This window comes from Gigantopelta aegis, chromosome 4, assembly GCF_016097555.1.
Source record: "Gigantopelta aegis isolate Gae_Host chromosome 4, Gae_host_genome, whole genome shotgun sequence".
NCBI classification, from domain to species: domain Eukaryota; kingdom Metazoa; phylum Mollusca; class Gastropoda; order Neomphalida; family Peltospiridae; genus Gigantopelta; species Gigantopelta aegis.
In genome coordinates, this window is record NC_054702.1 from 41,705,565 (window position 1) to 41,731,605 (window position 26,041).

Here is a 26,041-nt window from a genome sequence, read left to right on the forward strand (position 1 = left end):
ACCTTTACATGCATGGTGGCATGAAATGAATGAATGAATAAATGTTTAATGACACTTCAGCACAAAAAACCCTTATCAGTCATTAGGTGGAATACATAGAGAATAATATACAAGTTTCCGTTTGATACCATTTATCTTACAACTTTATTAAAAACGTATCCAACTCGCTTTTGCTCATTGGATATGTTTTTAAACAACGAGTTGCAAGATAAATGGTATCAAACGGACACAATGTAGTATCCTATTTCTTACATACCTTGAAACAATGAAAATGTAAACAATATAATGAACTAAATTATGTTGTTACAGAATGTAGCCTAAGGGTCCATGTCAAATCAACAAATGGCCCACGCACTTCGGTCTTGAAATTTGTACCAAACATGCCTCAGCTATCCACATGAACAAATCTCAAGTTTGAGTTCTGTATTTCAAATAGCTTTGAAGTAACTGACATTTTCCTAACTATGGTATGAGTTAAATTTAGCTGAAAAATGGCAGCTGTAATTTTCCTGCTATATATATTTCAAGACCTATTATCTCAGGACATGATGGACAGCAGACTGGTGCTTTTCAGTCACCAGACTGAATGACTGGATACAAATGAAAAATGTTGAAAATGCAAGTTTATTTCACGAGCACCCATTTTCCAGACTCTAAAACAATGTCTTACATTCACTGCACACACATAATTTTATTTGTCTATGAAGTCCACCCCAATCACTGCATAACTGTAAAGTTTTACATCTATGCGCTGTTTATATATATATAAATATATTTTTAAACATTGCTGCTCCCATATGCCCCCCCCCCCACCCCACCCCCACCCCGCTTCATATACCAGTGTAAATTTACCAACAACAAACTTACAAAAACAAACACCTAACCTGTATAAGACTGAATAAAGAAAAGAAAAGAAAAGAAAAGGAGTCTTTGTTTGAAGACACCTCATCACATTTTAAACTATGTGTATTTGATGTCCGGCATATTGTTATTTTAACGCCTGGACAGAGAAAGATTACTCCGGCAAACAAGGAAGGAAATGTTTTATTTAATGACGCACTCAACACATTTTATTTTACGGTTATATGGCGTCAGACATATGGTTAAGGACCACACAGATATTGAGATATGAAACGCGCTGTCGCCACTTCATGGGCTACTCTTTTCGATTAGCTGCAAGGGATATTTATATGCACCATCCCACAGACAGGATAGCACATACCATGGCCTTTGATATACCAGTCATGGTGCACTGGATGGAATGAGAAATAGCCCAATGGGACCACCGACAGGGATCGATCTTAGACCGACTGCGCATCAAGCAAGAGCTTTACCACTGGGCTACGTCCTGCCTTATTGTTGTCAAAATGTGATACGACGTAATGTTACAACACTTGGTAAAAATGAGATTAGCATTATCAAAATCTAATGCCAGTATAGCTAATATATCAAGAGGTTTTGAAGGCAAGCTAAGTACTTCATGTGATAAACCTGATATTGGTGATAAAAACCCCACTATATATTTGTTGCAAGTTAGTAAAGGTTTGTTTTGTTTAACGTCACCACTAGAGCACACTGATTTTATTAATCGGCTATTGGATGTCAAATTTTTTGTAATTTGACATATAGTCTTACAGAGCAAACCTGCTACATTTTTCCATTAGTAACAAGGGGTCTTTTATATCAGGGCAAAGCAAAGACATGACCTATAAACTTCAATAGTGTACTGCTGCATAGCTAGATATAAGAATAACTGATTACTGTCCCAATATACCAGAGGCGTTTTCAGAAGGCTGAGCGCTCATGAATAAATGACTGGTACCATCGTCTTCTATCACATTACAGTCATCTAACAGTAGATGCAAAAATTGGTGTAGTGATATATAGCACATATATACATGTAGTTTACTCAGCTATTCCAGTTCACAGCAACCTCGACCTTAGTATTCACACTTGTCCACGGATGGGTAATGGGTTTTAATAACAATCAGTCCTACTGACAAGACGTTTTTGGCCTATATCTCATTAAATTGATATAACTGAATTTTCATTCCATCTATACCCTTTGAAGCAGTCTGCTTAGTTGAGAGGTGCTTACTATTGTGTTTATATTGTTAAACCAAAAACAATTATACCATGGCCCATGCGTTTCCCATCCCTAGGCGGAGTCATACAAAAACAATTATACCATGGCCCATGCGTTTCCCATCCCTAGGCGGAGTCATACAAAAACAATTATACCATGGCCCATGCGTTTCCCATCCCTAGGCGGAGTCATACAAAAACAATTATACCATGGCCCATGCGTTTCCCATCCCTAGGCGGAGTCATACAAAAACAATTATACCATGGCCCATGCGTTTCCCATCCCTAGGCGGAGTCATACAAAAACAATTATACCATGGCCCATGCGTTTCCCATCCCTAGGCGGAGTCATACAAAAACAATTATACCATGGCCCATGCGTTTCCCATCCCTAGGCGGAGTCATACAAAAACAATATACCATGGCCCATGCGTTTCCCATCCCTAGGCGGAGTCATACAAAAACAATTATACCATGGCCCATGCGTTTCCCATCCCTAGGCGGAGTCATACAAAAACAATTATACCATGGCCCATGCGTTTCCCATCCCTAGGCGGAGTCATACAAAAACAATTATACCATGGCCCATGCGTTTCCCATCCCTAGGCGGAGTCATACAAAAACAATTATACCATGGCCCATGCGTTTCCCATCCCTAGGCGGAGTCATACAAAAACAATTATACCATGGCCCATGCGTTTCCCATCCCTAGGCGGAGTCATACAAAAACAATTATACCATGGCCCATGCGTTTCCCATCCCTAGGCGGAGTCATACAAAAACAATTATACCATGGCCCATGCGTTTCCCATCCCTAGGCGGAGTCATACAAAAACAATTATACCATGGCCCATGCGTTTCCCATCCCTGAGTCATACAAAAACAATTATACCATGGCCCATGCGTTTCCCATCCCTAGGCGGAGTCATACAAAAACAATTATACCATGGCCCATGCGTTTCCCATCCCTAGGCGGAGTCATACAAAAACAATTATACCATGGCCCATGCGTTTCCCATCCCTAGGCGGAGTCATACAAAAACAATTATACCATGGCCCATGCGTTTCCCATCCCTAGGCGGAGTCATACAAAAACAATTATACCATGGCCCATGCGTTTCCCATCCCTAGGCGGAGTCATACAAAAACAATTATACCATGGCCCATGCGTTTCCCATCCCTAGGCGGAGTCATACAAAAACAATTATACCATGGCCCATGCGTTTCCCATCCCTAGGCGGAGTCATACAAAAACAATTATACCATGGCCCATGCGTTTCCCATCCCTAGGCGGAGTCATACAAAAACAATTATACCATGGCCCATGCGTTTCCCATCCCTAGGCGGAGTCATACAAAAACAATTATACCATGGCCCATGCGTTTCCCATCCCTAGGCGGAGTCATACAAAAACAATTATACCATGGCCCATGCGTTTCCCATCCCTAGGCGGAGTCATACAAAAACAATTATACCATGGCCCATGCGTTTCCCATCCCTAGGCGGAGTCATACAAAAACAATTATACCATGGCCCATGCGTTTCCCATCCCTAGGCGGAGTCATACAAAAACAATTATACCATGGCCCATGCGTTTCCCATCCCTAGGCGGAGTCATACAAAAACAATTATACCATGGCCCATGCGTTTCCCATCCCTAGGCGGAGTCATACAAAAACAATTATACCATGGCCCATGCGTTTCCCATCCCTAGGCGGAGTCATACAAAAACAATTATACCATGGCCCATGCGTTTCCCATCCCTAGGCGGAGTCATACAAAAACAATTATACCATGGCCCATGCGTTTCCCATCCCTAGGCGGAGTCATACAAAAACAATTATACCATGGCCCATTTCCCATCCCTAGGCGGAGTCATACAAAAACAATTATGGCCCACCATGAGTCATACAAAAACAATTATACCATGGCCCATGCGTTTCCCATCCCTAGGCGGAGTCATACAAAAACAATTATACCATGGCCCATGCGTTTCCCATCCCTAGGCGGAGTCATACAAAAACAATTATACCATGGCCCATGCGTTTCCCATCCCTAGGCGGAGTCATACAAAAACAATTATACCATGGCCCATGCGTTTCCCATCCCTAGGCGGAGTCATACAAAAACAATTATACCATGGCCCATGCGTACAAAAACAATTCATGGCCCATGCGTTTCCCATCCCTAGGCGGAGTCATACAAAAACAATTATACCATGGCCCATGCGTTTCCCATCACTAGGCGGAGTCATACAAAAACAATTATACCATGGCCCATGCGTTTCCCATCCCTAGGCGGAGTCATACAAAAACAATTATACCATGGCCCATGCGTTTCCCATCCCTAGGCGGAGTCATACAAAAACAATTATACCATGGCCCATGCGTTTCCCATCCCTAGGCGGAGTCATACAAAAACAATTATACCATGGCCCATGCGTTTCCCATCCCTAGGCGGAGTCATACAAAAACAATTATACCATGGCCCATGCGTTTCCCATCCCTAGGCGGAGTCATACAAAAACAATTATACCATGGCCCATGCGTTTCCCATCCCTAGGCGGAGTCATACAAAATGTAACTGTTGTCAATTCTTAAATGAATATTGTCATTATGCATCCCACAGACAGGATAACACATACCATGGCATTTGATATACCAGTTGTGGATCACTGGCTGAAACCAAAAATAGCCCAATGGGCCCACTGACGGAGATCAATCCTAGATCAGCAGGGTTTCTGCAAGAGGGTAAAATGGTTATGGTGCCATACCCAAATTTTTATTTTTTAAAGTTAACCTTTTAACAAAAGGAATTATTCTTATCATTACTGTATGCCTTTTTTTTTAACCCTAACCCATTTTTTTGGGGGGGGAGGCCCCCCATACCCCCTGTTGACTGTGGTTGCATTCAATTCCATTGCGCCATACACAAAAATTTCTTTCTGGCAGAAACACTGACCGACCACGCATCAGGTGATTGCTTTTACCACTGAGCTACGTTCCTCCCATTTAATGGAGAAAAATAAATTAATAATCTGAAATAATGAGTATGGTATTGGAATGTTCAGGCAAACTAATGCAACAGTTCTTGTTTTAAAAGTAACTAATAAAATTTTTGTTTAGCTCTAATGATTCATTGATTGTAAATGTACTTACTTCCTTTGCATTAGAAGAGCTATCTCAGTCTGTGTCCGTACATACTGCTGAGCAAGCTGAAAGAATAACAACACATTTTTACCATACAAAAATTACATGATGTTGTACAAACCACCAAATGTTTTTTTGATATCATCAACTGTCGGAAAGAAAAATAACACATTTTTACCATACAAAAATGTACATGTACACGACATTGTACAAACCACCAATCACTTTTTATGTCATCAACCGTCAGAAAGAAAAAAAGAACACATTTTTACCATCAAAAAATGTACACGACATTGTACAAACTACAAATTGCTCTTTATGTCATCAGCCGTTGGAAAGAAAAATAACATGTTTTTACCATATATGAACTAACCATTCATAAAAGTCTGCTGTTCTTTTAAGTTTTATTGCTTTTCACATCATCAACTGTCAGTTTTGTATTTTCAAAATACAGTGAAACCCCTTAAAACTGGACCCTCAGAAACAGTAATTTCATCAAACCGGACCTTTTTCAGTCCCTTTTATTTGGTTTTAAATATCAGTACAAAACAGAACCTCATTAAACTAAATACCCCTTATTAACCAGACTTTTTACTTGGTCCTGTGTTTGTCCAATTAAAAAGGGTACACTGTACTTGAAAAGTTACAGGTATAGTTATGAATTTTGGATAAGATACAGCATTCTTTACTATCATTAAGAATGACTGAATGTTTTACAAAATCTCAGCACAAACAAAAATAACACAAAACACTATTATTATCAACTGTCAACACAGATTTAGACAAAACTGTTGGCAGCTACATGTACATATTTTGAGAAAACAAAGTTAATAAAGTTTGTTTTGTTTAATGACACCACTAGAGCACATTGATTTATTAATCATCGGCTATTGGATGTCAAATATTTGGTAATTTTGACATATGGTCTAAGAGAAAACCCGCTACAAATCATCATTAGTAGCAAGGGATCTTTTATATGCACTAACCCACAGGCAGGATAGCACATACCACAGCCTTTAATATATCAGATGTGGTGCATCGGCTGGAACGAGAAATAGCCCAATGGGCCCACCATCGGGGATCGATCACAAACTAACCGTGCATCTAGCGAGCACCTTACTACTTGGCTGCATCCCGCTCTTTGAGAAAACAAGACAGAAAGAAACAAATTACTGAGCAAGAAAAGGAGCCTAGGCCAGGGTGAGATGTACAAACACTGATCAATTTGTTTGTTTAATTGTTAAAGAAGGTTTTAATTGTTCTGAAAAGAAGCTAAAATTGTATATTTTAAAAGGTAATCATTAAAAAGTAAAAAGACAACTTCACTCAGAATATATATTTGACAGAGATGGAAGAGATTTAAGAATTTTTGTTGCTGGGTTTTTTTTTTGGAAATCCACAAATGTTAATATTGGTGGTTGGGTACTGAGATTAGCCCAAGGGTTAGGGCTGCACACTGCTCAAAAATGGTGATCCTCATTCAGAATGAAGAAAGTTTGTTTTGTTTAACGACACCACTGGAGCACATTGATTACTTAATCATCGGCTATTGGATGTCAAACATTTGGTAGTTCTGACTCATAGTCATCAGAGGAAAACCGCTACATTTTTCCTAATGCAGAAAGGGATCTTTTATGTGCACTTTCCCACAGACAGGAAAGCACATACCACAGCATTCAGAATAAATGCAAAGTATCAATGGAAACTATATTATACACTCTGGACAAAGAATACGGAAAACTTTGCATAAACAATGAAAAACCTGGACACATGGTACAAATGATTAAAAATCTGGAATTTGGGATAAATCTGGAGAAAACTTTCTCTAATTTGATAATAGTGCATGATTTATTAATATCTTCCTATCTATTAACCAATATTACTGATAAACCAACATAGTGAAAAACAATTAAACGTGCACACGGACAGGTAGCTAGAATATAAAAACACCATGGAAACCAGTGAAAACGATATGTGTGGTAAATGCTTTTTACAAGTATACAAGCATGTAGTGTTTATTAGCCGACCTTCTCTACACAAACACTGGCATTATCTGCAGATGAACAATGTGTCTGGTCAAGACATACCACACACCCAGTGCAGTGGCATCAACAACTGCCTGTCTGACAATATCTAAAGAAAACTCCAGCATACATGTGATGTCAGAGTTATTGAAAATGAAAGGAAAAAAAAGAAGTTTGTTTTGTTCAACGATACCACTGGAGCACATTGATTAATAAATCATTGGCTACTTGGATGTCAAACATTTGGTAATTCTGACACGTAGTCATCAGAGGAAACCCACTACATTTTTTCTAATGCAGCATGGGATCTTTTATATGCACTTTCCCACAGACAGGATAGCACATACCACAACCTTTGATATACCAGCCATGGTGCACTGGCTGGAACAAGAAAGAGCCCAATGGGCCCACCGACAGGGATCGATCCCAAACCGACCGTGCATCAATTCAGTGTTTTACCACTGGGCTATATATCCTGCCCCTAGGAAAGGAAAAGTATATTTTTAATGACACATTTTAAACTACAGTGATTTTCTGTCTGGCATTTTTGTTATTTGGACACTTAATTGAGAAGAAACCCTGCTACACAGGTTACTTCTACAAAAAGTACTACTAGCAAGGTACATGTATTTTCTTATATGTGTTTTTCCATAGACAAGACAGTACATACCCACAGCCATTAGATATCAGTCATAGGACACTAGTAGAAGATGATAAAACCTGTGTAAAACCAATGACAATGAATATTATGACCTACTGTACCTGAGGCGAGTTCTCTACCACTGAGCTACCCCAGCCCCTCAGTTTAAAGTCGGACCTTTAGAAATTATGATACATGGTCTTAATTTGTGATGGAGGGGGGGGAGAGAACTAGTATCAGTTAAAAATATTATTATAATTTTCTTTTTTTATATAGAGAATACTATGTGGGTGGTTGTTAGATACAGGCATGGAGTTTTAATCCAGATACCGACTCCAAACCCTGAGTGAGCACTCCACAAGGCTCAATGGGTAGGTGTAAACCACTTTCACCGACCAGTGATCCATAAATGGTTCAACAAAGGCCATGGTTTGTGCTATCCTGCCTGTGGGAAGTGCAAATAAAAGATCCCTTGCTGCTAATCGAAAGAGTAGTCCATGTAGTGGCGACAGTGGGTTTCCTCTCAAAATCTGTGTGGTCCTTAACCATATGTCTGACACCATATAACCGTAAATAAAATGTGTTGAGTGCATCGTTAAATAAAACATTTCTTTCTTTGTTAGATACATGTACCATTTATCTTTCGAATGTAGTATTCTACTTTCTACATATCCTCAAAAACCAGGTTTAAAATAAATCTAAATGTTTTTTCCAACTAAATCTGATTTATGTTCCTCATAATGCAGTTAACTTATGTATCACAGAGCAATTAGTTTTAGGTTAACTTTTACCTCAAAGAGTGATCAATTGTAATTTTTTTTTTTTTATATTAGCTGTGGCAACTGTGTCCTCACTTAGATCGATATCACACATGTGTGAATGGTGTCTTATTTCTAGTGTTAATAACAAATTATGGTCTCACCAATGGGTTTGTAAGAAATATAATTTCCCACAGCCAGGAATGCATATACATGTACATGTACTAAAACTTTGGATATGAATATACCAACGTTTAAACTGGTTGAATAGTAACTCATTATCTACAGGTACAATGTACACTAATATAATTGTATTGTCATATACATGTACATTTTTACCAAGATATCCAGTTTCTTGCAAAATACTGACAAAACATAAAACATTTTACATGTGCATGTGTAGCTACAAGAATTTGTTTCTGTAAAGCATGTTTTTAATTTAAAGAAACTTAAAAGAATATTAAAACAGCTTCTTTCAACAGGTGATTGTCATCTTTCTATTTGATTTAGAAGAGGATAAAAAATTAATTTTTGTTCATAAACATATCCGTGAATGTTACTTTAATTGTAGCAGCTTTTTCATTTGTTGACTTCGGTCACCAGTCAGTATACATTGAAAGTCAGAGATAGATACATTCCACCCAGAGAACATACTTCTTGAATATATATTTAATATACCGAACAACAAAAGAAATACAATATTTTAAATTTTAATATCATGATAAAATTAATTTGGGAAATAGACTGTCAAAAAGGGTCTAAAATGTTCACAAGACATATATCATTATAACAGGCAGAAAAGATTATGTGATTCAAACTAAATAAATTTAAATAAATTAATGACAACGAAAATTAATATTTACATTTCTTTTGCTGTTCAGTATACATACTCTTCAAAAAAAAAAAACGTAGGGAAACTCTAATAAGATTGTAAGGTATATTAGCTGTGAGGAATGGTTATAATATGATAATAATGAATTGATTGGGCAAACATTACAACCGGTAGTTCAGTATTACAGTAGGTTTTATGACCACCAAAGATCTTGAAGGACGATTGGGGTCAGAAGTGAAATTTGAAAGTTGATGTTTTTTTATTAGTAAATTGCAAATTCAAATAATAAAAATACAAAATAATAACAATTATATGATCAACAGAATGAAAAAGATTGACAGAAATAATGTTCCACAGTGATTAATTGACCTTCCTGGAAATTGTCAAAATCGAGAATGACACCCCACGCACATATACAGGTCAACTGTGTGATGCATATGCAAACTATGGAATGTGTTTTGGTGTGTTGATAAACAGACCCGAACGTTCTTTACTAGGATGTATGTCGTCAAAACGTATGTTCGGTCTAACAGTTGATATTGACATTAATATTTCAAGTTCCCCTACTTTTTTCTAAGAGTATATAACAGTAATGATGTGTAAAAACAATGGGATATATAGCAACTGTTAGCCATACCATAGTACTGAAATGATCATTTACAACAATACAGAAACGAAGATCTATCTCTGGCTTATACCCGCAGATGGCAGAAATCAACAAATGAAGAAACTGCTACAAATAAAGTAACATTGATTTACAACTAATTCAGTTTGCCAAACAATTGTTTATTATTTGAGACAATAAGCAGATACATAAACAGGGGATCGTCTTCGCAAAACTGGAAGAAGTGTAAGCCCAACATGTGGCCATAATTTAGAGCAAACCTTTGGTAAATTAAAACCATATGAGAGGAAGCATATGTATGTTATGTGTGTACACCAGATGAAAGAATTTCACCAGTTTCCAGAAAAAAAAAGCTCGTATAAAAGGTCCCAAAAACATTAACAAAGATATATCCAAGTGGTTTCTTTTAAAAGTAAGAACAAAAATATGTATCCCATCTGATCAGCGTCATGAAAGTACTTATATTAAAATAATAACTTCTATGTTTTTTAGTTGGGTTTTTTTTTAAATATCTTTTTCTATATGTTTTTGTTTATAAAAACTTTTACTTCTGCCTGTCTATGATATATTAAAAACAGATCAATAATATGACTCATCACCTATCCTGCACTCTACCATGCACTGATTTCCATTCTGGCTCCTACCAACTGAATGTTCTGGGGGTTTTCTGGTAAGCTATATTAATTAGGGTTTCTGCCAGAGGGTAAAACAGGTATGGCGCCATACACAAAACCTTTTACAGATTTTTTTATTTTTTAAAGTTAACCTTTTGACAAAATTAATTACTCTTATTATTTCTGTATGATTTTCTTAACTCTAATCCTAAACTTAACCCATTTTTTTTCTGGGGGAGACCCCCCATACCCCCTGTTGACTGTGGTTGCATTCAATTCTATAGCGCCATACTGACAAATTCTGTCAGAAACAGTGGTTAAATAGATCAGTGAATAATATTCCATATCAGTTATTAAATTTTTATTGATAATTGCATGTACATGTAGTATGGTATATCATGATACATTATATTCAAATATATATCCACAACCATCAAAAATACAACAATATGCAAGTACTGTCGCATCTCAACTTGGGGGCAGGATTAAACTCGGTGACAGTCTATATTTGGGTCATAAGATCAAATCCATTTTGGGGTGTTTCCCAAGCCCCAACCAGTGTCTCACGACTGGCATATCAAAAGCTATGGTATGTGCTATCCTGTCTGTGGCAAAGTGCATATAAAAGTTATCTTGCTACTATTGAAAAATTTCAGTAGGTTTCCTCTGAAGACTATGAGTCAGAATTACCTAATCAATGTGATCTAGTGGTGTCGTGTAACAAAACCTTTTTTCAAAGTTAATCCAAACCTTTCATAACATTGTAGCTATATGACACTCAAACGACTTTGAGGAGAAGAAATAATTCTAGCTGTAACAATATTCTACAAAAACCGTGACATTTAGATAAAGTTTATTTTCTTTAATATTTTTCAGCGTAAAGTAACATTATTTTGAAGACTACAGTGTCAGAATGTTCTGCTATCTAAAACCCTCAAGGGATTAATTGGTCTGTGAAACTTGACATTTGCTTCTCTAAAAGGTCCATCAATACACTAGCAAACAGTAAGAGATATTAGTAAACATTTGTTCAATGACATTAGTCAACAACAGCAACATTTAGATTATGATTACAAAGTGATGTGTATACATATTAACACTATCTGTATGTCTGATTAGGTCTAAACAAAAATATATGTGTGTTTCCAGTTTCCTGACCTACTCTAATTTATGTAGTGACTCTTAAATTTTTTAAACCAAAAAAGTAATAATAAATCATGATTACTGATTTTTTGCAATCAGCAAACTAGATTTGGAACAGCTCAGCCGATTACGGTTTCTAGGAACAATTTGAATTTTTTTTTTTCAAGAATGAAACCTAAAACACACTTCTTTTTAAGGCCTTAGATGCAGACACTAAATTGTATGCTCCTCTCTCTCCCTCACTCCCTTCATCCTTTCTCTCCATCTTACTCAGCTCACTCCTTTGTCAGTTAGTTTGCTCTTTCTCTCTCCCTCCCCCCCCCCCCCCCCTCTCTCTCTCTCTCTCTCTCTCTCTCTCTCTCTCTCTCTCTCTCCTTCCTCCCTCCTTTCTCTCTGTTTCTCATTCAATACAATGCTATGTTTACAATTATATATTAAGAATAGTTATTCAAGTATGTCATACATGAATGTATAATACTGTCACTTCCAAGTATAAATAGAAATAATTTTAATATGAATTTAATCTGTGTTGATTACTAAAACCCACACCCAAAAACCAACATATCTTTAAAACTAATAAACCAAGTGATTAATTACTATTAGTGAAGGGACGGCAGACTATTAGTCTGTGACAAACAATCATTATCTAATATGTCAGCTGGCCAGAGGAAAAGCATGCTACATTAATTAGAACATTGGAAGCAGTGTTTTATTTAACCACCAATTCAAACAATCCTCGTGGCAGTGATTAGGGTTTTTTGTTGGTGTTTTTGCGTACTCTTGGGAAAGCTGTGGGAACTGAATGCGATATCATGGGTAAAACTAGTTCAAATCAATACACTTCAGAAAAGTCCATGCACACATGGCTTTCAGTGCATTGCGTTGAATTTTAAACAATTAATTATCATTGTCGGTACATTAAAAATATATGGGGTTAAGAAAATGTAAAAGCAGGATTTTTGTCAAGAGAATAGAAGAGTAAAATTATATACCCTAAAATCTTGAAATTAATGGATATATTTTTTACAATTTTCAGACAGATGATATACATATAGTACAGCTGTTTTAAAATTTGTAATATAAGTTCATAAAATATTTTAAACCATAACCACTTATGGTCTGTTTTGTCTGTAATCCTGTAACTTTGAGTTTTGCAATGTCATATTGTGCAGTATTGTACATCTCATGATGGACTCAAAACCTCAAGAATAAATTATAATATTGTAAAAAAATAAATCACGAATAATAAAACAAATGGTACATTTGTAAGCTTATTATATTATGTTCATTCTCTCTGTATTTGCAAGCCAGAATGCTTATGGTATTTTTACAAGATAACATATTGTGGTGTGGTGTAAACTATATTGTGCTATACTTGTGTATATTTAACTCAGCTGGGAGGGGGGGGGGGGGGGGGGTATTTAACCAAAAAGGTCCAAAAGGTCTGAGGGTATTTTTGAATACCCTGATATATGTAGTTTACGCAAGTCTACATTGCCGTTCAAATCATTAAACTTCAACTTGACTCCATTACATGGTTCTTAGAATATTTGGTTATACTTCATGTACAAAAATTATCATAATATTAAGATACAAATAAGAAATACACAAAGAACGCCAATGCTCATTGTAATTTTAAATCATAATCTGGGCAGTACGTAGGCCAGTGGTAAAGCGTTCGTTTGATGCATGGTCAGTCTGGGATCGATCCCAGTCGGTGGTCATATAATGGGCTATATCTCGTTCCAGCCAGTGCACCACGACTGGTATATCAAAGGCTGTGGTATGTGCTATTCTATCTGTGGGTGGTGCACATAAAAGATCCCTTGTTACTAATGGGAAAATGTAGCAGGTTTCCTCTCTAAGACTATATGTCAAAATTACCAAATGTTTGACATCCAATAGCCGATGATGAATAAATCAATGTGCTCTTGTGGTGTTATTAAACAAAAAACACTTTAAATCATAATCTAGCTTAAATTGAATCAATTAATCAACCATTCGACACATGCTTTCATCCACTGAAGGTTCAAACAAATCTGTTTTAGAAACAGTCTCTGAATTTCCCAGCGGATGTATCCAGACAGTGGGTGTGTGTAACTATAGTTTTAAACGTTTTTTGTGAAAGTACACATTTCTTGCAAACTCATTTTAGTCTAGACGTTTAATGATGACAAAACAGAAATTATTTAATTATACCAATCCTAGTAATCAATTGGTGTCTGGAAGCAGAAATCCAAGAAGAAGCAACTAACACAAGGCAAAGGTGAAATACATCTGACTACCGGCCTTGGTGGTGTCATGGTTAAGTCATCGGACATAAGTCTGGTAGGTACTGGGTTCGCAGCCCAGTACCGGCTCCCACTCTGGTACCGGTTCTCACTCAGAGAGAGTTTTAACGACTCAACCACTACACCCTCTTCTTACTAACCACTAACAACTAATGCCTAACCCACCATCCTGGACAGACAGCCCAGATAGCTGAGGTACGTGTCCAGGACAGCGTGCTTGAAACTTAATTGAATATAAGCATGAAAATAAGTTGACATACATCTGACCAAAATTTGAAAAATTAACACAGACTAATTTTAAAACACTGAAATCAGAATGCACATGAAATAGATATTTCTGACTTCAGGATGTCTAGATATGCAATGCATATATGGATACTGATATTCTAGGCAAGAAAATAGTAATAATATTGATACAGCAATAAGTTAAAAGTTTGTTTTATTTAATGCCACCACTAGAACACATTAATTTATTAATCTTCGGCTATTGGTTCTGACGTATATAGTTTTAATCATTAGTAGCAAGGGATATTTTATATGACTTTTCCACAGACAGGACAGCACATGCCACAGCCTTTGATATACATGTACTAGCACAGGTTGTGATGAGGAAAAACTCCAATCAAAGAATGGGTCCAGTAAGGTGATTCAATCCCACAAGCGACAACCTCAGGCGAGCACTCTACCGACTGAGCTAGATCCCGCTCCTATTAATACTGGAGAAAGTCCTTTTCATGTTTCATACATTCTGTTAGCATCCAAATATTATGGCTTTCTGTGAATTTTTAATGAAATTTTCCTAGACTTTTTAAAAAAGATTTTCAGGAATGTTTCTGCAATCATCAAAATAATGTTTTGATGTAAATTTTAATTCTTCTTTTGTTAGCCTATTTTAAAACAGAAACAAAAATTAAACCAATGTTTCATAACTTCCACATTCAACTAAAAATTCTACGACATTCCAGGCTTGGAAAATAAAATTTGAAACATTCATGATTTTCCAGGATTTTCACAAACCAGGCCTTTGTTATACAATTTTTTACATTATTAATACCCTGTATCCTAGATACAACTACAATGTACTTCTTTTCATTCATAATTATGCTATCTATTAGTATTAATTACCAACTAGAAAACAACAATGCAGAAGAAGAAGAAAAAAAAAGATAACGACAATGAAGAAGAAGAAAACGACAATGAAGAAGAAGAAAACAACAATGAAGAAGAAGAAAAAGAAGAAAACAACAATGAAGAAGAAGAAAAAGAAGAAAACGACAATGAAGAAAAAAAATAAAACAACAATGAAGAAAAAAAATAAAACAACAATGAAGAAAAAAAATAAAACAACAATGAAGAAAAAGACAATGAAGAAAATGACAATGAAGAAAATGATGAAAATGACAATGCAGAAGAAAAAGAAAAAAACGACAATGAAGAAGAAAAAGAAGAAGAAAACAACAATGAAGAAGAAGAAATAGAAAAACCCAATTCAGCTTCTACAATGGAAGTGTCTGTCGTAATGAACAGAGGCACTGATGAGAAAGTTTTCCAATTCTGTTGATGGCTAGCATCAAGAACCTGGCTGAGAATTGATTTTCCTACAATGGGTGTCGTGAGACAAATCAGCCAACTGATACGGCTTTTATAGCTTCCCGCATGCCCTCCAACCCGACTCTTACACTTGGTCCATGTGGTTTGGTAACAAATTATCTTCTGTAACAGACCGACACAACCAGAAAACAATTTGATCTCACAGTCCTGATCTCCGATTCTTTCATTTCCAAAGGCCAAACGACAATAGTTGGGGGGTTTTCTTCACAAACGGTTATTAAAAAAGACTGAGAGTGTTTTTTTGTTGGTTTTTTTTTTTTTTGTATTTTTGTTAAAAACATTTTTTTATAAACCATGCGTTATTAAAGGTGCAAACCCTAGTTTTAACCCGTAAAGAAAATGGACACTAAGTTTAGTTAATTTACAAACCTGTAACTCATTTGGATAAAGTTACAATATAGTGAAAGAAGAGTCTGTTACGTTAAAACAGGAAATAACCTTAAAATTAGACTAGAAGTCCGCTACTTCTCAAACGCACATGCGTTTTTAAAAATATGATAAATGCAATTTTTTGTATTACAAACACTAGAATGACCAGAGACACTTCGGTTGTATGGAAATGCATAATCTAAACAATCAAATATAAGTAATGTTTGATTTCAGTGATCATTAATGGCTCTAATAGTGAAAAATATGCTTTAGTGCATATAAAAACTAGGGTCTGACCCTTTAACACAAAATTTACAGACATACATGTACATGTATTTTTAACAAATTGAATTTGAAAGTACATGTAGATGTACTTCATAAAATGTGGTACTGGTAGTGGTAGAAAATATATTTAAAAGATTACATTTAGTAACAGGCAATCGGTTTGGGTTTTTTTATGTCCTTTTTGTTCGTTTTTTTGTTTTTATAAACCATTATTAACTCAAAATTAACAGACATAGAATGATGTTTTTGTTGTTGTTGTTGCTTTTTAATTACTTCATATAAAAACATTTAAAGGGTAACATTCAGCATGTCTAGTCAAGTTTTATGGTACATGTACATGTGTGAATCTTACAGTAACAGGAGCATATAAATAATGTATCCTACTCTACCTACAAGGTAAAAAAAAAGATAACTGTCATATACCAGAAACTGAATCATATAAAAACTGGTGCCTTTTCTTAATGACATAACCAGGGCCTGCATCAGCCATTGTTTGACTAAATATGGAAAATGTGACCTGGAAATAGGTCATTTTTAACACAGTCACAGAGAGGAAACTCAATATATTTTTCCATTAGTAGTAAGGGATCTTGTATATGCACCATCCTACAGACAGGATAGCACATACCACGGCCTTTGATAAACCAGTTATGGTGAACTGGCTGAAGAAATAGCCCAATGGGCCCACCGATTAATGTATAGAGATAAAACAGGACTTTACAATCAGTTTGTTCTATGCAGTAGTTCGTTCTAAGCATGTTTGTTATAAGAGTACTTTACTGTGTATACGAGAAGTGAAACCACTACGCTTTGATTATCAAAATTAAACTTACTTCATCTCTCATACTAGCAATGAAATCACTAAAATAAATGTAGTAATAATATACAGTATGCATTCTACAATACTACCATTAAGTCACTTGGTCTAAATGTGTGGTCTCTTTTCTGATAATATTTTGTAATAATTGCGGTGAAACTGATCGGGGTAAAAATGATCACAAGGAAGAAATAATGTTCAAAATGTTAGCAGCATTTACTTTGGCCAGGTGAACCATACCTGGTATTCTCTCCAGTTGGAACAGCTTCCATTTGGATGGGTAGTCTGCACATACCACAGACAAGTTCACTCATTTTCTTCTCTACATATGCATTCTTGCCAGTGCAACCAAGCAGCAATGCATCTTGGGAGAGCCAGGTATCTTTGATGTGAATTCTTAATAATCGGCCATGAATACCAATAATACACAGAGTAATCTGGAAGTATTTGCCCGACTCTGTATTAGGCACAGACTCGTATTATAAATAAAACTAGAAAAATGTGTTTGCAGAGCAAGAATGCCAGCAGGTGTCTTGCGTGTTGTTAAGTGCAAAATGTCGAAAATGTTGCAGGTTTCAGCAGTGTTCAAGTTTTCATTGATGACTGAAGATCCATGTACCAAACTCGAAGGGTTGTTTTTTTCCCCGACAGGAATAACAACTCATTCATAAATTTTAAAATACCAACCCACAAACCCTCCTAGAAAAAGCTAGACACTGGCTTGATTCTTTTCATATTTCCTATCTCTGTTGTGGTTTTATTTTTCTGATCTTAATTTTAAAAACTGGTTTCATTGTGACATCTTAAAACTGGTTTCATTTTGTTGATATAAATACAGGATTCATTCTGTTGATCTTAACATTATTTGTGCTCTTTTAAAACTGGTTTCATTCTAACCTTTATATTGGTTGTGTCAATCTAATTCTGGTTTCATTCTGTTGATTTTAAAACTGGTTTCATTTTTCTGATCTCAAAACTTGTTCCAATAAGATGACCTTAAATTAATACTGGTTTCATTCTGCTAACTAAAATTATAATAGTTTCATACACAACTAATAATAGTCACCAACAACATGTCCTCTCCTTGATTCAAAACAATCTGACACATTACTTTTCATCTTGACTTTAGGGACAAATTTACCTGGGAAAAAGAGACAACTACTCAAAATAATTTATCACAAATAGTACAGGTACCCAGGGCCCTGTTCCACAAAGCGATATTAGCCCTACTATCATCTTAAATACCTACCATCACAACCTTAAATTTTTTCTACATCAGCCCGTTCCATGACATGGCATAGCTTACTATTATTATATATTAAAATGAAAATTTACGATTGATATGAGGCAGTTGTAAGCCACTAATGTACATTGTGTAGCTGTCAAATGACAGTTAAATGTTGATTTGATCATTTTCTAAGAAGGATACAAACTGTTTGTGTAAAAATGGATATATGTACCAAATACCTGTTATGAAACTCTGTGTTCAATAAAAAATATTCTAGGCATAGCGATTTTAACATGAAAAATACGGAAGATAACTCTCATATCTAATGCATTTGGCTATTATCGTTTAGTAAATAAAACTGACAAAGTTACAATGAACTTCATGGATGTCCAATACCAATAAATACATCCAAGATGTTTCGAAAAGTAGGTAACTAATTTGCACTTGTTCGTAAAAGAAGATTTTAATCATTACAGGGGCACTTATGATTACCGTAAGGTTGCTTTGTGCAATAGCTGTAAAGTTTAAAATGCCAGTTGTAAAACAAACCTTAAGTCACTACAATTAACCTTAGCTATAATTCTTTCGTGGAACTGGGTCCAGGTGAATCATGAATAAGAAAAATGGAACCTGTGGTTGTGACATGTCTGTTTATAAATGTATCAATGTAAATGAATGTTGTTCTTTTTAATACATAAGCATGTATCCAGTAATAGAAGCTGGATCTAAAATAGTAGCTATGTCTTATTTATTAAGTTCATGGGTTAACCATGTATCTAAAAGCATACAATGTCTTGGCTTGTACTCAGTTCTAATGCTCTGTTTTTGAAACTGGTGGAAAACAACTTACAAGCTGCCAGTTCAAATCATCTTGGAATTCAAGCCAGCTGAACTAGGACTCACAAATCAAATTCAAAACTTACCTGGCAATGGCGTTCAAAGATAGCCATGGATTCAGGGTGTCCAGGGTATGGTGCCAGCGGCTGAAAAGATCAAAAGATGGTTTAGGAATTCTATAAATACGTAACAAAAATAATGAAAAAAAGGTGAAGCGGAATTTTACATTGTAACACAATGTATTATTAGAATGGTTCTGAGAAATGAAATCATTCAACATCATGGGAACTGATAATTTTAAAAGGATTTTGATGTGTCTAGAAAGAAAGAAAGAATGCAGAATGTGAACAAAAATTCATTCTGTTACAAACCACTTTCCAAAACACTATCAGTGCTGCCACTGGTGACAAATGTGAGTTGGTGTTGGAAAGTGAACTCATGCAATTGTATTTCATACAATATCACAGATTCACTGTGTCAAGTACTCTAGACTTGTTTTTCAAACATATCTGGCAACTATAAAACTAAGAACTTTTGTGAAGAACTAGGAATGTTTGTAATAACATCGCAACCCTGGCTATATAACCAAGGCAACTGGCAGTGCCGTGGAGATTGCTGCAGTGGTTTCGGTTTTTTTGCAGCATTTATTTTGCCATGGACCTTTCAATTTTGTATGTAATTTTTCTTAATTAACCACAAAAATGCTGTGGAAAATGGCATGGAGACTACGTTTTACTGTGGCCATTTTTTTAACTGCCATGGTTGCATCCTGACATCTCCAAAATGAGCCATGAAAGGTTCCACTTTCTTCAGTTAACACTTTGACTGAATTGTTGTAGTGTTCACATTTATTTGATTGATATACATGTATATGTATAGTGTATGTATAGTATATATATATATATATTTAGCATCATGGTTAGGCCATCGGTCTACAGGCTGGTGGGTACTGGGTTTGGATCCCAGTCGAGGCATGGGATTTTTAATCCAGATACAGACTCCAAACCTTGAGGGAGTGCTCCGCAAGGCTCAATGGGTAGGTGTAAACCACTTGCACTGACCAGTGATCCATAACTGGTTCAACAAAGGCCATGGTTTGTGCTATCCTGCCTGTGGGAAGTGCAAATAAAAGATCCCTTGATGCTAATCGGAAAGAGCAGCCCATGTAGTGGCGACAGCGGGTTTCCTCTCAAAATCTGTGTGGTCCTTAACCATATGTCTGACGCCATATAACCATAAATAAAATGTGTTGAGTGTGTCGTTAAATAAAACATTTCTTTTTTTTGATTGATACATGTATATATATATATATATATATATATATATATATATATATATATATATATATATATATATATACTCTATATTTAGCCACAAGTTAACACTGTCATGGATGGAATTCTATTCAGTGTAGTGTAATCGTAAACACTACTTCTCAGTTCAACCATCATTGAAGTGTTCAGGTCGAATGCTCATGAACATTTTAACTGGTATCATCGTCTTCTGGCACATCACATTCATTTAAAGGTAAGAGGCCAAAACCAGTCTAGAAGGCGACCACGATCGCTCACCCTCCTGAACATGCCTTAGGAATATGTCCTCACCTGTAGCTGGTGATCCAGAGACAAGTATACCATATTCATGGCAGAGGCCGGCACATTAGCATTCAGTGGACTTGCTGTAAAGAAAAAACAATATTAATCACTACAAGTCGAGAATTAATTTTTTTTTTTTACAATAAGTGTGTTAAAAACTTATCCAGTCATGCAAAATGTCTTTCATTAAAGTGAGGTTACGATTTAGTTTGTTTGCTAATCCATTTTCTATTACATTTTAACTTGTTATTCCAAATTATCCTGCAAGCACGATTTCTATTGGTCAATTATGATGACCAATTAAAGCAAAGTCAAAAACATACATGTATACTAGCAGATTATGACTTTTGATGATTGGATACATTACAAAATTGTTTATTTGGCCTCACGGTCATCGTATAATGTATGTAAAATAACAGAATTGGGTTTTTTTTCCCTTAATTTTTGATGGATGACAGAATAAAAATTATCCTCACAGAATTTCCCATTCTTATCTTCACAGGATAAAGCCAATATCCTACGTAATTAATTAGTTATTCTCCATGTATTCAGAATTAACTTATATACCTGCTAAATTTGGAGCTTTGAATTTACATATATTCTAGAAAAGCTACTTTGACAGCCTTCCAAAAATTGGGGATAACTCTGTGGGGTTTTTTCTTGCAATTTTAATTTATTTATTGCTGCAAGATCAATTGACATATTTGACACAGAAAAATAAAATGTTGTGATGCATACAGTGTTCTCGTTGGGTGAAAATTAAAGGAGGGCGGCTGTGCGACACCACACTCTTAAAAAAAAAACGGGGGGGGGGGGGGGGGGGGGTAGCTTGGTTACCATATTGTTCTGTGTTGGTAGACTTTGTGGAAAGACATACTCCTTATTTTGCCTACAAAAAAGTGCAAAAATGTTTATACGAAATACAAGCAGACACGTCTTTTAATTGAACCGAAGATGTTATCAGTCTGACATTCACTGGCAGTTCCGATCTTGCTGAACCGATCAAAGTTTTAATATTATTTTAATAAAGATTTCAAGATAAACAAAAAAATATAAAGATGTTTGTAAAGTGATCCCCTAATGTCGGATACATTTTTTGTTATTTCCATCTTCATCGAATGAATCAATCGCTGTGATAAAATATGGCCAGCTGATAAAAAAGTAGTTTCGTTTTTGTAAAGGTGGTGTATATATTATTTGGCATCCAAGATAATTGATTTTAATGATAAGCACTACCACTTCCGTTGTTTTCATAAGTGGTGATATTTCCCCAAAATGAAAAGTTTACAATATTTTATAAAGAACTGCTGAATAAATAGAATGACAGAAATGACAGAAAGTAAAATCATCAGTTACAACCAATAATATCTGCAATTGAGGACAAAATATCAGACGATAGTGGAAACAAAAGACAGAATGACCGTTCTGATCATGTGACTAATTTGGCACCAAATAAGCGGGGGTTTTCAATGGGAGATTGCCGAATCCGTAAAAAAATAAAAATGTTTTCATTGCTCAAATAAAATATAACTTTTGGTTTTCTTGCTCAAATAAAATATAACTTTTATTGTGTGTATTAAACATACAAATGGATACAGGTATGGGACAATACAGAGGCTGTTAAAATACTGTTAAATGTTTCGTCAATTGCTTTTTCGTACACAATGCGGCTTGTTTCCTTTGATGTCCAGTGTGCAGACTGATCATTGTGGTTTTTTATGTGTGGAAAAAAGTGTGCATTTGGAAATAGTGGAGATAGGTGCTGTAAAATAAAGTAGGGTGCTGGAAAATAAAGAGTGGCGCAGAAAAATAAAGGAGGGCGGAGAACGTGAAAGGAGGGTGACAAAAATGGAGCAGTGACAACACTGATGTAAAATAAAATAAATTAATAATTTTCATACACAAAAATATGATACATCATGAATTTAGTATGTCGCCCAAACTATTGCTACATGACTTGGTGCTTATAAACCTTTTAGAGTCTGTACTCTTAAGGTCATGGCTGTACGTGTGTGACATCATTAGAGCTCCAGTCGACTCTACAGTTTTATAAGCACAAGCACAGGTTGCTTCCATTTCGGTTGGATGTAGATTTGTGGTACAAACTTTTCATAAGTGGCTACAAAATTTAGTGTTTGGCTAATAAAATGTTCCTTAAATTAACCACATTTTAATAATTGTGAAGGAAATAATCTATGGTACATATCTGAAAATTGGCTAAACCAAATTTTGTTTCAGTGTGAGACATGCCATGAGTTTAAATAATCCGATATGTTAGACACCAAATACCATAGTTTAAAAATATGCTTAGGTGTCGCAAAACAAATATTGCATTCCTTTCCTTTCTTTCACTTTTCACTTTATAAACAACAAACCTGTTAAAGTTAATATTTGTTTTGTTTAATGACACCTCAAGAGCACATTTATTTATTAATCAGCGGCTGTTGGATGTCAAACATTTGTTAATTCTGACATAATCCTAGAGACGAAACCCGCTACATTTATCCATTAGGGATCTTTTATATTATATATAACATCCCACAGACAGAATAGCCCACACCACAGCCTTCAGTATACCAGTCGTGGTACACTGGCTACAACAAGAAACAGCCCAATGCACCCACCGACGAGAATCGATCTCAGACAGACTGTACATCAGCTGAGCACCACTGGGAATGGGCAGGACATAGCCCAGTGGTACAGCACACGCCTGATGTGCAGTCGGTTTAGGATCGATACCCCTCAGTGGGCCCACTGGGCTATTTCTCGTTCCAGCCAGTGCACCTCTGCTGGTATATCAAAGGCTGTGGTATGTGCTATCCTGTCTGTGGGATGGTGCATATAAAAGATCCCTTGCTACTAATGGAAAAATGTAGCGGGTTTCCTCTCTATGACTGTGTCAAAATGACCATACGTTTGACATCCAATGGCCGATGATTAATAAATCAATGTGCTCTAGTGGTGTTGTTAAACAAAACAAACTTTACATTACCATTGGGCTACTGACCCAGAATAAAAAAATAGCTCAATGGGCCCACTGACTTGGATCGATCTCAGACCGACTGTGCATCAGACAAGTGCTTTACAGTTACCACTGGGCTATGTCCCCCTTGGCTAGAACGAGAAATAGCTCAATGGGCCCACTGACTGGGATCGATCACAGACCAACTGCACATCAGGCGAGTGCTTTAATCTATCACTGGGCTACATCCTACCCACCAACCTGCTGTGGCGGGAACCTGGCTGGTAGTCTCTGTACTCCACGACGTCGAATGCGTCACATTCTGGATCTTGGTGTTCGACGGACACGGGTGCGAGATGGATCGGTTGGGGGGTGATCCAATCCCCTGCCTCAACACCACACCAGGGGGCTCAACCCCTTGTGCTGCCTCGCTCAGTAGGCCCGGGTATGTGTTGCAGTGCTGCACAGTGTTGAACATCCGGGCAGGACTGCCGGTGCGGGGAGTAGACGAGGAACTTGACGTTCCGGCAGACACTCGGGTATATTCATCAGATCCTATCCTCCTGTGACCTTGACCTGTAAAACAATGTACCCATCAAATAAATTTGAGAATACGGCCAACATGTACATAAGAGGTTAAGGCCATGGTCAAATTTAGTAATGTGTTTCATTCACATCCGCATAAGTTATTCGTCATCCGTCAAATTCAATTGCATTGATGCACACACAGGATTGCACATATCATGGCCTTTGTTATACCAGTCGTGGTGCACTGGCTAGAATGTGAAATAGCCCAATGGGCTCACTGACAGGGACCGATCCTAGACCGACCATGCTTTACCATTGGGCTAATAAAATCCAATGTGGCTTTGACATATTATTTCCACAACTCATTAACCCTGCACAGCAATGTAAGGTGATTGGTTTCCAAAATTATCAAGGGGAAAATGCTGAGTAAGCATGTGGACATATGGGTGATGTAGCTAACTTATTTTATCTTCCTTTCCTGTAGACAAAAATATAAATGTAAAAAATTATATATATGTTTTAATTTTTAAATCTATGGTTACAAGTACATGTATATGACGTGTTAAGTTTAAATACATGTTAAAATACCTATTCTACGGAAATTAATTTACAGCTAACATTTAGCCAATGTTAATACATAAATTTAATGTATGATTAAATACATTTCAGATGTATTTCTTAAAATTCAAGAATCAAATTAATAACTGTATGTACAAAGAAACAAATTAACATATCATCATCGCAATATTAAATGAAAAAGGCTTATTTTAAATATATTATAAATATTTATGGTCCAATACCCAAGAAGTAAAATCAAAGTTCTGAAAACCATTAACACATAAAAACCCAGTAACCATGTGACAATAACAAAAATACCAGCCACCAAAATTCTCATAAATCAGAGAAAGAAAAAAGTTCAACATTCTACTTTAATGCTATAATTTATTTAATTTTTCAAACTATCTTGCACTGTTTCAAACAGTTCTATTATTTAGGAACCTATTTGTGTACAAAAACAGTGTGTGGCAGTTTGCAAATGCATACAAGGGTAATTAGGGTTTTTTAAATGTTCATGACTGTGTTAGCTTAGCGATGGATTTGTGATAAAAATGTTGTAAAATACACATGTATGTGCTTGTGCATTAGAACACAGTGCTCATGGGCATATTATTTAAAACCATTTAGTAACTTTGTTTGCAGGATAATAACAATGTCTGATGTTCTCCACGGGACACCTGAATGTTGTGGTGTGAGGGGCAGGGTTAAACTGATAAAAACACTCAGTATAATGCACATAAGAGCATGGAAGATAATGTTTTTTAAATTCTAACATAATGACCACATTAATTTAATTATTTATAACTATGCTAACTTCCGACAGTTTAAACGTTTGTCTCCGATAAGTTTTCTAGTTTTCGTGAAACTTCTTTTTCTATAAATAGGTCAAAATTATTATCATAATTGTTTATCTCTCTTTTTTTTTTTAAATGGCAAAATTAAAGAACTAGTAAATATAGTCAAGTTCATTTAATTATTTATTAGAATAATTCATTTATTAGAATAATATATGGTTTCATAGAAAATTATATAATATAAATAAATGGACTTAAAATCATACATTTCAGTTATTTGAATTCTAATTACCGGG

General features: G+C 35.9%; 1 protein-coding gene across 3 annotated transcripts in view; it reads right to left on the bottom strand.

The window, feature by feature from the left end:
* Positions 1 to 26,041, bottom strand: part of LOC121370565 (mitogen-activated protein kinase kinase kinase 7-like) — a 64,906-nt gene that overhangs the window by 8,147 nt on the left and 30,718 nt on the right. For all 3 annotated transcript variants that reach the window (XM_041495875.1, XM_041495874.1, XM_041495873.1), the window contains 4 exons: positions 24,127 to 24,441; positions 20,913 to 20,986; positions 19,395 to 19,454; positions 5,244 to 5,299 (listed from right to left, as the gene is read on the bottom strand). In XM_041495875.1, coding sequence (XP_041351809.1) covers positions 5,244 to 5,299; positions 19,395 to 19,454; positions 20,913 to 20,986; positions 24,127 to 24,441 — 505 coding nt within the window. The remainder of the gene's footprint in view (positions 1 to 5,243; positions 5,300 to 19,394; positions 19,455 to 20,912; positions 20,987 to 24,126; positions 24,442 to 26,041) is intronic.